Source organism: Colias philodice, chromosome 23 (genome assembly GCF_061535455.1).
Source record: "Colias philodice isolate Cphi_HAF_F1 chromosome 23, ilColPhil1 Martin Lab GWU primary, whole genome shotgun sequence".
In the NCBI taxonomy this organism is placed as follows: Eukaryota; Metazoa; Arthropoda; class Insecta; order Lepidoptera; family Pieridae; genus Colias; species Colias philodice.
In genome coordinates, this window is record NC_143108.1 from 7,944,656 (window position 1) to 7,959,622 (window position 14,967).

A 14,967-nucleotide genomic window follows, 5' to 3' on the forward strand; every position below is an offset into this window, starting at 1 on the left:
TACAGGTCATGTATGTATGTTCATCTATTCCCTCGTAACTTCTAAACTACTTATCAGAATTCGACAAATGACATATCATTAGAGGCGTCTGAATTGTTCACTGGATAACCAACGACCAGCTAGCTAAAGGCTATATGGGGTTTCACAAAATCTAATGTGGCGCCCTCTAGCGGACAAAACATACAGAGTAAAAAAATAAAGTTAAGATAAATATGCAGTGTTTGGTATCATTTGAAAGCGCTTTACTTGTACATTTTGAATATGTATATATTACTAGCATTTGCTTGTGACTTTACCTGTATTCATGGACTGATTGCATATAATTCACATCTTTTCGTTCATAGCTTTTTTATTAGTTCATCAATTTAACGGAGTCCATTCCACCTGACTCCGACTTTCCAAGGTGATAATTAACCACCTCGAGCTTCTTAATATTAATGTATATTTATATTTTATTATAAAAATACAAAGCAAACATTTCGTTATATGGATTTTTTTCTTTTTCAGATTTTTCCCCTTTGAACCAACGAAAATGTACGGCACATGAAAAAATATTATCTATGCATAAAATACTTTAAAAATAAATTTATTTCGTGTTGTGTCAAATGACCCCCTGGAGTGGGGAAAGAGAGGGGATTACAACTCTCGATTTTTTCCCCTTGTCCCCATGATTTTTGTACGGCGTTGCGGAATAATGGATTAAAAGCAGTATAGCAATAGTATGACACAGATGCCGTACATGGTCAAATGACCAAATTTACCCCCGGTAACTCTCGGAAATTAAATAAAAATTCCGACTTGGTGGACCCACATTTTTGTACGGCACTGAGCGGTTTCTTATTATTTTTAATGGATCTATCGATGGTTAAGAATGCCGTACAAAAATATATGACCAAAATTTACCGAGTCTACCTGTACTTTTCAATTCTCATCTGCACTCAGTTGGACAGCTTACAAGTGACGGCATAGTGATGAATCTTATTATTTTTTGCTCTGCTATCGTTCTAGATATGTCCCATGGTGGTTCATTTGACCCATATTTTTGTCCTATGCGGGCTTGTAGTCTATTAATCTAGTTGTCGACCAGTCTTTAAATGTCCGAAGTATGTATTTAACAAGGAAATACAAGAAATAACAAAGATGAAATAAAGAATACTGCTATTTAATTTAAATTCAATAGACACATGCAATGAAGTTTAAGAGAGATCGAATTCAATTGAATCAATATCAAAATAATTAAGCTCTATCATGCATACTGTAATTTATAATAAATATTTAAAACTAATAACATGTAATAATTTAATACAATTAAAAACCAATGAATTAAGGGCTGATTTTCAATCCTTGGTTAATACTTATTCGTCGAATAACGTATTAAACTACCATTTCAAAAATGTATTCTTTTCCTGTATTTTACAGTTTACGGGTGACATTTTAATGTTATTGTGTAATACTTTATTGGGCGAATAAGTTTCAACCATGGATTGAAAAATCGGCCCTAAATCAAGTTAAAATTCCACCTAATTTCAGATTTAAATACTTCGGTAAAATCTACAGGACGTAAGAACCATTTTCATTCTACAATGAAGATTCTACGTAACAGCCTACGTCAGTAACCTTTATTATATGCGGAAATAGCTTCTATTGCCCTCGTATTAAGTATCATATTAATTATACAGCCTTTGATTGACGATTGTTTATAATAAGAGGTTAATGATCCTTTGTTGGGACGCCCTTGGACATGTGCCATAGCCCTTACATAGTGAATCAATAGTATATAGAAGAACCTATATATTATATTATATAGTATTGATTTATACTTGATATATCCTGTATGATTGTGCAGAGTATCATTGTTATACAGACTGCAACAATTAATTGTTTGAGCCAGTGATTAATACATTCTTTGTAATGACTGGCATTGGGGTTAACCATTGGACGTGGAAATTTTTAATATTCTTTATAAATGTTTAAAGCCAAGTAGAATTAATACGATAGTCTTTGTGGTATCGATTTTATTACCATTTTTTTTTTAATTTTTGAAGATAATACGACTCAAATTTGCCCAAGATCAATAACAGATTAGAAATAAAAAAAATATAAGCGAGTAGAGGCAATCTCGAAAGTGTAGAGGGCCTAATGTCTATGATCGGCCGTTATTGTAGATTGTAGGGGAGACTGGACAACGTTGTACATAAGCTAATTAACTACATGTTTTAGGGCTGATTTTTCGATCGTTGGTTAAAACATCGAATAACATATTAGGCGCGGGACAGACACAAGCGGCGGCGCGGCGCGCATCGGGCGCACTGCCGGCGTGCATCGGGTGCGCTATTGGCTATTTCCAAAGTTCTTTCATACAAAATGTAGAAGAAGACGTGGTGCAAAACAGGTTGAAGAGGTGCGCTTATGGCACGCCCGCGCCCACGCCGCTTGTGTTTGACCCACGCCTTAAACTACCATTTCAGTATTCTAATTGTCCGTATTTGACAGTTTACAGGTGACAATTTAAAATGTTCGTGTAATACTTTATTGGACGGATAAATTTTAACCAAGGATTGAAAAATCGGCCCTTATTCATATTAATATCGTTTGAATACTTACATGGTACCCTTTTTAACTGTCATGTTGAGTTTACTGAGCACATGGTTGGGTCGTTTGTTTGAGCCGTAATGTTTGTAGGCATTTTGTACGCACACAGCTTCGGCGCGCTTTTGTAACGCCTGGGGAAAGAGGAAATTTACATAACATACATTTATAAGGATAAATACAAGTTACCTGAAAGTGAATTTGAGAACGTAATTTTTTTTACCAAAAAATGTTATGTAGAGTTATTAGTAATGTCTATGACACTGTACAAAACATTGAAAAAGTGTAGAAAGTTATTAGTCAAGAAGTCAAGAAGCTTTCAGTACTCGGCTAGTGACATAAATACAAAGAAGCAGAAAAGAAGATGGTCACAGTGCTCACTGAGAAGCGACCAACGCTGGAATTCTATGTTCAACTTAATCTTTGTCATTTTTTTCCTAGAGCTGGTAGTTTGTTTAATGATAATCCATCACCGCCCTTGCACATTTGCATAGGAAAGGTCTTTGCAGATCAGTTGCCAGTTTTTAAAAGAATAGGGATAGGGACAGGATTCAGTGTCATTCAACTAAAGACTGAAGGTTTTGATTGATGTAATTAAGAGTAATAACATAGGGGTAATACTTACGATCGTATTTTGTTTGTCCAATGGTGTTGAAAACTGTATGTGACTCATTTTGGACTCTTTCTCGTCACCCATCGGCGACGGAGGCGAGGTCTCTCTGTAACAAAGAAAATAAACATTAGTTTTATGCAATAAAATAATTACTACTATGTGAATAACATTGTATTATATGACATGATTTCCTGTGCTGGTAATTTTTGTATACAATGTCACAAAGTAAAGTTAGTGCTGAGATATTTTTATTATTTCTTTTTTTTATATACACATTCTACTAAGCCTACTAACCAATTGAGAAAAAGCTTAATATTATCGAACCAACACTCTGACAACACAAAACACATTTATCGTATTTAATGCAGTGGAATGCAGGTGAGAGTTGTTACATAGAGAAGGTCGAGTTTCGACCCCCGAGCGATCCTAGTCATTAAAAATATGAAATTCTTTTATTGTTTGTAGCTTTCACATTATCGAATAGAAATCGTCTTATGGTGCACTAGCTGTGCTCAGTGGTTTCACCCGTATTGCTCCGCTCCTGTTGGTCTTAGCATGATGATAAATAGCCTATAGCCTTCCTCGATAAATGGGCTAACACCAAAAAATTTTCACAAATCGGACCAGAAGTTCCTGAGAATAGCGGGTTCAAACAAACAAACTCTTCATCTTTAAGTATAGGTAGATTTATATCAAACGAACGAATGCTCATTCTAGCCCCACTATATCAAATTCTTGTGTAAACAGGCGTAGAGCATTCTTTCGTTGTTCTTAGTGCGTTCGAAAAGATTCTATGCAATGTTCTAATACTGAACAACACTGAATACGAGTTTTCGGTTACACTAAAAAGATCACGAAAGAATGCTCTTGCTGTAGCTCTAGCTCTATGTTCGTTTGATGTAAAATCTAAATGCACCGTTACAGAATCATTCGCGTACATCTTTTCGGAATAGTTATTAAATTAAAAAATATTTTTCATATATTTTTTAGAGTTTCAATTCTCAGCTTGTAAAAATTACAGTCATAGAAGCTTATTTTTCATATATTTTTTAGAGTATCAATTTTCAGCTTGTAAAAATTACAGTCATGAAATTGTCATTAGTTAATTTCTGTTAATTTATTTTGTTTAATAAACACAAATATTTCCATAGGAAAGTTATTCGTGATTCATTCCACAGTTATCTCTTATTCATTAATATGTAATATCATATTCGAATTGCAACAACACCGCAATATTCAATAGAAGTACACTAAATAATTGGCACAAACCGCAAAAAGGATAAAGTACTTATAGGTCATTGCCTTATTATTTACTTACGAGAATTTGTAACCGTAGTGTCAATGTTGACTGTGGTCTCAAATCTCAATTAAATTTGATTGAATTAAGAAGGTTGGTTTAATGACGGTTTTTTTTTTTAAATTGGTGAGATTAAAAATATTTGTATTTTTAAGTTCTTACGCATAATTATGGAGACAAATAAGATCGTTTATTAAATAAATATTTACTTCAGTTACCTAAGCCATGTAAAAAGGCTTATAATAGTAGTACCTATGTGGAATGAATTAATAATCTCTCTGAATATTATTTAACTATCAGTATGTACGTTGTTGAAAAGTGTCTGAAGACATATACCAACAACAAAGTAAATTATTACAATTTACAATGTAAATGTAAAACACGGATCGAAATACAAACAAGCATAATATGTATAGCATAGTTACTAGCATACCTACTATTATATTATCTGTGGCATACTAGATGCATCTAACCTCAGAGGAATAAACCTAACAGTTCACAGATTAAATATTCTTTGAGCGTATGTTTTGACACATTGCTCACGGTCGCGTGTTGAAATGATTGCGATAAAATACGCGACGAAACTGACAGACGTATACCCGTCCCTTTCGCACTCGACCTTGGCGGGTGCAGTTACGTACTGCTATTTCTTTTTAACGTAATTTGACGCATATCATAGTGATGTGTGTAGATTTTATAATTGTAGACACGCTTAATTTATTGTTGGGCTGGTAAGTTACTAAATAGTTTTGTAATTGTATTCAATTTAATTAGATGGATCCGTTATAATAATATCAATGCATTTTTTCAATGATTTTTCCTTCAGTCAATAATCATCTTCTTTCAGGGTTTTCAGAAAAGTATTTTTATGCTGGGCGTTTTATTCTACGTCTTTACTTTTACATTTATAAAACGTACATTATGGTATTCGCGATTCTTTATAAATTAATTATTAAGTTATAAAATGCATTATTTTAGCATGATTTTCAGAACTGTACATGTCTGAAATCGTGTAGACACAACTTAATCACAACTAACTACGTACATACTGAGAATTTTAACACTTGATTCTTGTTGTGATTCTTAGAACTAAGTAAGATAACAAGTGGATTTATAATATTATTATTTATTTGAATCCGTACTACTTTTAATAAATAGACTAATAGCAATTCATGTGAAATAAGCATTTTTGCCACACCTCACGGCTTCTCCTGCGTAATCTAAAACTTAACAAAGTTGAATTTACTCATTCCTCGAGAACCACGCTATCCATTGGTAAAAACAGAATGAAAATCGATGCAGTAGATTTCAGTTTGTGCAGTTCCGGAAACTTTTTTTAAACTGTTTACACTATTATTTAATCAAACAAAAACAAAAATATAATTACGAAATACTAAACGGTAATTCTTTCTATTAAATATTATTTATAATACAATAATTAATAGGGCCATAATGCAAATTTTATTTCAGTGTTGCAACTTGCATATATGTATATTTAAATAATTTTTATTTGTTAGCAACACAATAATACATTGTTACATGCAATACTGCTGACTCACACGTTGTCTTTGTCCTAAGACATTATAATATAATGAATTATAGTTGTAATAAGTACATATTTAAAATTACAATGGCAAGAGAATTAATTGTTCAATAGTAGTATATCAATGTATTTAGTAATACTCATCTAAGTAAGTTTAGATCAAAATGCAGCTATTAACGACATCTAAACATATTTTTTGCGTACTAAAGGTAACTTAGAATGCTATTTTTTTTTAATTCAAACTATGTATTCATTAAATTCTTCCAGAAAAACTTTTAAATCGTCACGTTGTTTAATCATTTACTACCGGTTCGGAAAAGTTGCTGTACGAAGTTTCTTGTAAATAAAGCCCCGGGCTCTAGCTCATTATTTTACTTCATTAATGATACTAACATTAAATAGAATTTTAAATAAAACAGGTAATAAAACACTAAATAACTTATTAAACAATAATTGTGTGACTTTGTATTTTACAGTACCTACCTTTCATGAAGTACTGTTTATTAAACACGTGTAAGTATTTATTTTTTAGCATTAATATATGAATGAATTATATTCTTATTAATAACATTAGACATAGGTATAAAAAGATATATATGTTTGAAAGTAGAAATACTAGCCCGAATTTCACAAATGTTAATGAGAAATTATCAGGAATATTACCTAGCACGAAATGTCTCACTAATGTAAATCAAAAATAAGTTCGCAAAATGTATTTCCTCATTTACAATATATCAAGGATACACAGATGAAGTCAGAGCAATTTACTAGTGTTATGTTGTAACTATGTTCAATTACTTGGGGTTAGGGTCGTGTCAAAGTCGCACCATTGTTTAAATACAGATTTTCCGTACGGTTTTTGCAACAATTTGACTATTTTTTGTTACATCGCGTAAATCTGCGCACACAACAATATATTGTTACAAAAAACAAGCTGACATCTTAACGATAACGATGTAGTTAAGGTGATGATTTAATTTTTCTAACATTTACGGCCCTTTTCAAACCTTCGTAATTTTTATATTATTAAAGTTGTCGTGATGAAAATTCTTGACAAGAAAGTTCAATAGTAACACAATACGTCTACCGTTTTAGAAACATGATTCCATGATATTTTCTCGATAGTAAAAAAATACAAAGTTAGCATTGTTATTTTTTTTTAATCTCTGGCATCTTCAAAATAACAAACGTAAAGTTACGACTCTTTGGATATTAACTATAAAATATACAACCTATACGTCTACCGTGTTAGAATTTTGAAATATGCGATGGTTTTGAAATAAACAAGAAATACTTGAAATTAGCGCGCGACCAGCCAATATAGCGAGAGCCGCCCTGTACCTTCCTACCCCGATCGCTGCACGAGTCATTCCCGCTACGGCCGTCACACGGGGAACTTGTGTCACTCGCGCAATCGTAAACAAGGGTGACAACACGATAAGACAAAATGAGACAAATGGGGACAATAAAGAAAATAAGCAGAAGAAACATAAAGGTTGGAGGAAAAAGAATGCTTACAATTGGAACAAATTAATGAAGTAAGTTGGTTTTATTTTAAATTTGATGATAATTGTATTATAGACGATGTTTGATATGTACCCCTGTTTTAAGTACATAACGAATGTGTAAGATTTTTTCATTTATAGCATAAATAATCTGTTCAGAAATCCGGAATCCAGAAGGAAAATAAACCCACTGATTGTTCACAATGTGAATCCACTCCTTCGTAAGTACCTTTATTCAGTCAAAAATGTATGTTATCAAAGTTCTACTGGTTTTATCGCATGATTCCATTTTTAGCAAAAAGCAACAAAGTGCAAAGAAATAAAAAATCATGGTGAACTTAGTGGAAGTATGGTGGACATAATATGGAACAGGAGCTCATTGGAGTAGTATTATATTTAAAAAAAATACGAAATAATTTCAAGAATTACATTTCTTAGAAGGCGGTAGATAAGTATGTTGTATAAAGAATTTGATGTTGATATTTATTTCATTTATAGTTACTTACTACACCTGTGCGGGAAATTGTTTAGTAATAAAACAGGTTTATATTCATATTTACATAGTAATGTGAGTTTTCATTTCGAAAAATTTTGTGTAAGTATATTAAATTGAGTTCCTGGGTGATCTGGAAACACAATTGGGCCCGGAAGATGGCGCTGCAGTCACTCCTCCTAATGACATGAACCGATTTGGATGAATATTTGTGTGCACATTTCATTTTTGTGGGATGATTGGTTGATTCGCTTTCACATTAGCTAATATTATGTATTTTTGTTGTTAGAAAGTAAACTTAATTTAATGTTTATAATACATTATTATTGGTATAAATAAGCCAGTGTTCGTCTCACATTGCTGTACCTGCCTACCTACCCTACCAGGGCCTAACTTTGTTCTGGCTATTTTATTTTGATTATTTGTAATGAATAATTACAATTATATTAGAGTGCAAAAAATAAATTTTGTGTTTTTTTTAAACAATTTTTTTATTTAAAAAAATATCATTCCGACCGCGGCTTTGCCCGCGTGGAATTAGATTATATCGTGAATCCTGTCTTATCCCACAGAAGTGTTCAGTTCGGATAAAAAGTATCCTATGTGTAAATCCAGGCAATTAGCTATATTTTATCAAAATTGGTAATGTAGTCTTGACGTGATTAAGTAACAACTAACAAAAAAATATACAAATTAACATCCAAAGTTTCGCATCAGTTTTACTGTATTAGTGATATCTTCCACTCTTGACTTTGACTGAGAAGAATTAGGGTTTATAACTTCTTTCAGAAATATTACCTTTCATTTCTGGGCATGACGTAATATCTACGTCAGCATCAAATTCTATCTAAATCCATTCAGTAGTCCGCGTTATTGAGTACCTACCATTTCATTTTTTCAGAGTAACAATATTTTTTGTTATTTTAAAGATTATTTATAACCTGTATTATTTTGTAATAAAGTAAACATTACGAAATAATAATAATTATTAATAATGTCTAAGTAGTTGTTAAAAAGAAGATTATTTGTTTATAAGCAAGAAAATAAAACCAATAAATCAACAATTAAATATATGTATAAGAATATTATAACTGTATGACGACTCCATACATGTTTGTCCCGAGTCGGCCAGCGGCAGCGCGGCGAGTTTGCAAGAATGACTTCGCGCACACCCGCGTTCGCGATAGCGAGCTATTAGACTCCGCCCGCCAAGCAGTGGATTTTTTTTTGTGTATCGTCTTAATACGAATTTTGTGTTTAGGATGTTTTAAATTATTATCATTATATATGATTGTGGAGGGTAAATCGGTGTTACGTCAAAATTTTTCAAACTACTCTTCAATAAGGAAAACAAGTTTTGTTTTAAAATAAAGAATTGAAAGTTATTACAGTATCTCCTATGTACTATATGTTATTCTTTTATTTCACATATTTTATTGTACAAACGTAAACATAATATATTTACGATACCTAGTTATTTAGTTACATCATTTATTTTATACGACGCTTAGTGCTAAAAGTAACGATTGCAGTTTGTATTTTGTAGCCCGAAAGATCGAGGAAAATAACATAAGAAATATTATAAAGCTGAAGAGTTTGTTTGTTTGTTTGTTTGTTTGAACGCACTAATCTCGGGAACTACTGGTCCGATTTGAAAAATTATTTCGGTGTTAGATAGCCCATTTATCAAGGAAGGTTATAGGCTATATATTTTCATCACGCTACGGGCAACAGGAGTGGAGCCACGGGGGTGAAACCGCGCGGAGCAGCTAGTAAGAAATAAATATAAAGTGAGTTGCAAAAGATTCCGTTAAAAATATTAATCATCGAAACTCGAGGTTATTATGAATGATCGAGAAATTTAATAACATTCAAGAATTAAATATTATTATATTTATTTTAAGAGACTGCATAAGGAACGTTTTCATAATTAAAAATACTTATATATAAGCTACCCGAGGACATTGATATTATATCGTTTATAGTACAAAAATAGATATTGAAATTATGTTTATAAGTATGCATACATTTACTATAGAAGAATTAATTCAAGAATCATATAATAAAAATCTTTCTTAATACTATTATAAAGGCGAAAGTTTGTATGGATGTATGGATGTATGGATGTATGGATGATTGTTACTCTTTCACGTAAAAACTACTGAACCGATTACAATGAAATTTAGCACACATATAGAGGGTAACTTGGATTAACACATAGGATAGGTTTTATCCCGGAAATCCCACGGGAACGGGAACTATGCGGGTTTTCCTTTAAAAACGCGGGTGAAGCCGCGGGCGGAAATCTAGTAGCTCTATAATATGAGGATATGCAGAAATTAGATCGAAACAAAATATTTTAAGGTGAACGTAGAAAAATATATTCAAATACATACAGATTTACAAAAACATCAATCAATCAACGATTTTACATTAAAATGTAGATAATAAAGTACCTATATTAATATCAAAAATAATTTTTTCATAGTTAAGAAAGAATATCAAAACATATTTAAAAACACATGCCGTCTATTTATCCTATTAAAGAAGATTCTAGTATTAATACAAAATGATATCAAGTGCTGAATAATAATTGAAGTGAAACTTCTTTATAGGGGCTGGAAAAAAATTTAGTGTAACATTTTTTCGTTACGCGTGACATTTTTCCGTTACGCGCCATCTCTTTCTTATCCCTACCACGCGTGATTCGACGTATTTCTGTAAAGTTGCATATAGTAAATTATTTTTTGAAAAATAAGGTCATAAAGAAGTTTCACTTCTTACGTGTGTACACTAGTACTACACGCATACATTTTTTTGTAGACTTCCAAGGATTATCTGCAGTTTACTTCACTTTACGTAAACATGGCATTTAACGGAGGAAAATCAATTATTACGTAAACATGTAGGAACAAGGAACTTTCATTGTATCTTAAACGTTACTATATGAACTCTAATCTATCATGACATAATAGGTATACCAACAGATATAGTTTAAAAAACGCTTTAAAAAGATAAACTTATGAAATTATTTTATTGTCACTATACTAATATTATACAGCTGAAAATTTTGTTTGTTTGAACGCGCTTATCTCAGGAACTACTGGTCCGATTTGAAAAATTCTTTCGGTGCCAAGACCAACAGAAACAGTAATGCGGGTCAAACCGCGGGGCACAGCCAGTACATAATATATATGTAGAGACATACATGTTTGCTCGTAATTCCAACCCATGTATTTTCCCTATCCCATTAAAAAGTTATACATAGATTGGCAATATTATGATTAATCTAAGATTGATTGCATGTAAATAGTCGTTAACTTGAGAAAAGTTTCTTCAATATGCTCACTGCTCAAGTCTACGGTTTCGCTCACGTAGTTCCTGAGTAAATGGTGACCAATATGTTACTTAAGACATTAACCTACATACTTGTATTATTTTAACGAAATCATCAGTATAAAATACAAGCTAAAGATCTTTTAAAATATTCACAGCCACCCAAAAATGTGTGTTTATACCTTGTTTATACTTTATAGTCGTAGAAATTACATAGAAACAGCTATACACTTAAAGAAAGGCATACTAAGTGACAACAGACTATAATATTTATTTACTATACATATTAAAACTGGATTTTCCAATTAATTTCCTAGGTATATCTAAATAAAGCACTCTGGGTAATACGAAGGTTGTTTTGCAGTCAGTTGAATTAAATAGTTTAGTTCATTTGCATATATTTTTCTCAACAACCTCGCTAGCGGCCTTATGTCAATGTCTATTTTACATCAAAGGTATTTTAGAGAAATACTTCTTCTAAGTCCAAGGTATTCAGGATTATTTATTGTTGAGTGCTTACAATAACGCTAAGTTGTTTGCCTGTCTAAATCCTATTTCCTACTAATATATTATAAATGTGAAAGTTTCTGAGGTATGTGTATGTGTATGTTTAAATACTACTGAACCGATTAGAATGAAATTTTAGCACACATATAGAGGGTAACTTGGATTAACACATAGAATAGGTTTTATCCCGGAAATCCCACGGGAACGGGAACTATGCGGGTTTTTCTTTGAAAGCTAGTGATTACATAAATAGAGCACAACTCGTAAAAGGAGTAAATTGTATATAAGTTTTGCAAGGAAAATATGCGGCTTTATAACAAAGAAATTGCCATTACATTGTAATTTTGAGCCGAAGGATTCATTATTTTGACCTGTGTAATTATGTCAATAAAGATTTTTTATTTTTTATTTATTTAATATAAAATGTGACTTAAACGTTAAGTGAAGTAAAATATTTTTTAATTCGCTACGATAGTGTATACGCACAAGAAAAGATTTCAGAGATTTCAAAGCCTTCATTTATCAAATAAACTGTAGAGTTTTCACAGATCACAAGAGTTGCAATTTAAGACTTACTTAATGTTCATTAATGTGTGCTATTTTTAAACATCTAGTATGTATAATTAGATGTATTTTTTATATATTTTATGGTAAAAGTTATATTTTTATTACAATTAACATCCTTCTAGTCGATATAATAAACACATTTTTCTGAATCTCGCAAGGGAAATGTTTTCGCAACCCATGGTTATATCCGCAACTTTCTTATTTATCATACTAAGAAGGACTTCAAAGTAGGCCAAGTTCATACAAAATATTACATCAACGAATTATGAATGTAGTTATTACATATACTTATATAAGTCGATGTTTTAGGAGGTATTGTTAGATAAGCATGGAAGTGAGAATAGTGACCTGCTTTTATTTAAATTAGCTTTTCTTTGAGTTCCTTATGCATCTTATGATCAATTAAATCTATCTTTATGTATGTTGAGATTTAATAATGAAATTACAAGATAACATTACAAAAACATGTGTTATTCCTATGTGAATATTGTAACCTTATACTGTAATATTGATTAAATTAAAATTTTGCAATACAAATTGAGGACGATAATAGACATTTATGCAGACTTTTTATTTATTTGGTGTTAAAAAGAGCATTTATCGAGGGAAATATAACATCAATAGGGGTGGAGCATCATTGAAAAATGTGAAAAATATTCAATTGTAGATCATACGAATTTGCAGGGGTAAACTAGTACTTGGTTAAATCTATCAATATTGATACATGTTATTTACAATAACTAATGAATAAATTATATGTTTGACCGACTAACATCAATGCTTATTACCTAAGGACATTCCAACTACTTGAGGATTATTTGTATTGAAGTTTACTTTGAATTACTGTACATATCTGATATCGTACGTTATTTTATAAGACCGTCTCGTTGTTTGACATTCAAAGGGACTTGAGTTAAAAAAGGACTGCTAAATTTATAAAATTTCTTGCAATGTCCTTCAGTGTCATCCTTATTTTTATCTCTAATTATTATATACAAGAATAATCAGATATATATAATTTATATAAGTAATATTTTTTACAATTAACGTAAGTAAACATTTTTATCTTTGACTAGCTTTGACTAGACTAAAAAGTCTGGCAGGATTTAGAAGGTCGAACATTGAAACAGATATATGCAATTATCCATACAAGGGTTCACACGTGATTTTGCTTATGTATTTTACAGTACACGAGTCATCATATTCGTGACATATTATTAGCATGTAACTTACGTTCAATGCGTCAACTATAAACCAATATTGGTCTTGAATGTTACACAATTTTATGGAATTACCTGAGACATGGCATTCGTTCACAATCAGTTGAGTCAATGATTAATCATTTATAATGAAGCAACATTTTAATATGTATGGTTTGTAGACAACATACTATCTAGTAAACATGTTTTATTTTTGTAAAAACATTCAAACGTAGGATCAAAAGGCATTTAATGCAAATTTAAAAAAGAAAGAAAAAAAAACATCGTGACGTTTAAAAATTACATCGCATTTAATGTTAAAAAAATAAATTATCAAATTGTTAACACACACTTCGTTGCTTCTACAATTACTAAACTATAAGTGATTTTTTCTTATGAAAGATCTTCGTCTAGCCAAGGTAACTTTCAAATTGCAAAATCCATTTCTATAATATTTAGCAAGATAAGCATACAGATCGATTATAAGTACTTTCTAACGGAAGCGAGTTCATGACCCAGTTTGTCTCTTCTAAATTATCAATTGCGTAATTCATTGCATCATTATTGTCCGGCCTATCATAGATTTTCTATTAAAAATATAATAATGATCTCATTAAAAGCTCAGTGGAAGCTGAGTTAGTAGGAAAAGGTCCTAGAGGAGACAGAAATAAACATTAATCCTAGTTCTCTAGATCCTAGTTATCTTGATTACATCTAAGATTTTTTATAGGAATTGTAACGCAATATACACACGTAAAATGTAACACAATACTACAAAATATATAACATTTATATTTATTTTATTTATTTATTAGAAAACAAAAATTCACATTTATTTAAAACAATTTTGCGATGCGAAACCTTACGAGGTTTGTAGCAACGCTCACAGTCGCATAAACACCGTTTGTTATTCGCAAGGAAGACAAAAGATGTGACTACATAAACCGGTTCCTTATCTATTCATGACATACAAATACAGGGTGTTCATTACAATGTTGTTTTTATGTTTATTTTATTGTTTTAATTAATTCGAGAAAATATCTTTTGTATATTATTTTGTAGTTTTTAATATTAACATCCTTCTTGACTTTTTGTGGCATAGAATTAAGTATAGTGGGTAATAAGAAATTAGCCGTACGCTTCCCATAAAGATTGTGTACTTTAGGAATAATTAATTTATTATTAGTTATTTGTCTGGTAGCAAACTGATGCGAAATGGGATTTTGAAAGTTTATGTTATGAAATTGTTCTATGAGAAAAATCTTTTGAAACATTTGTCTTATTGGCAGTACATTACAATAGCTAAATAGTTCGAGAG

General features: G+C 31.2%; 1 protein-coding gene and 1 long non-coding RNA gene across 3 annotated transcripts in view; one reads left to right on the forward strand and one right to left on the reverse strand.

Annotated features, from left to right (window-relative positions):
* snu (ABC-type transporter snustorr) overlaps positions 1-14,967 on the reverse strand; it is a 104,829-nt gene that overhangs the window by 24,136 nt on the left and 65,726 nt on the right. For both annotated transcript variants that reach the window (XM_089709865.1, XM_089709866.1), the window contains 2 exons: positions 3,215-3,308; positions 2,605-2,723 (listed from right to left, as the gene is read on the reverse strand). In XM_089709865.1, the coding sequence (XP_089565991.1) occupies positions 2,605-2,723; positions 3,215-3,308 (213 nt within the window). The remainder of the gene's footprint in view (positions 1-2,604; positions 2,724-3,214; positions 3,309-14,967) is intronic.
* LOC149478161 (uncharacterized) lies at positions 7,318-8,481 on the forward strand. The gene is made up of 3 exons (XR_016317475.1): positions 7,318-7,580; positions 7,707-7,768; positions 7,843-8,481. It is a non-coding gene; the product is annotated as an uncharacterized LOC149478161 (long non-coding RNA).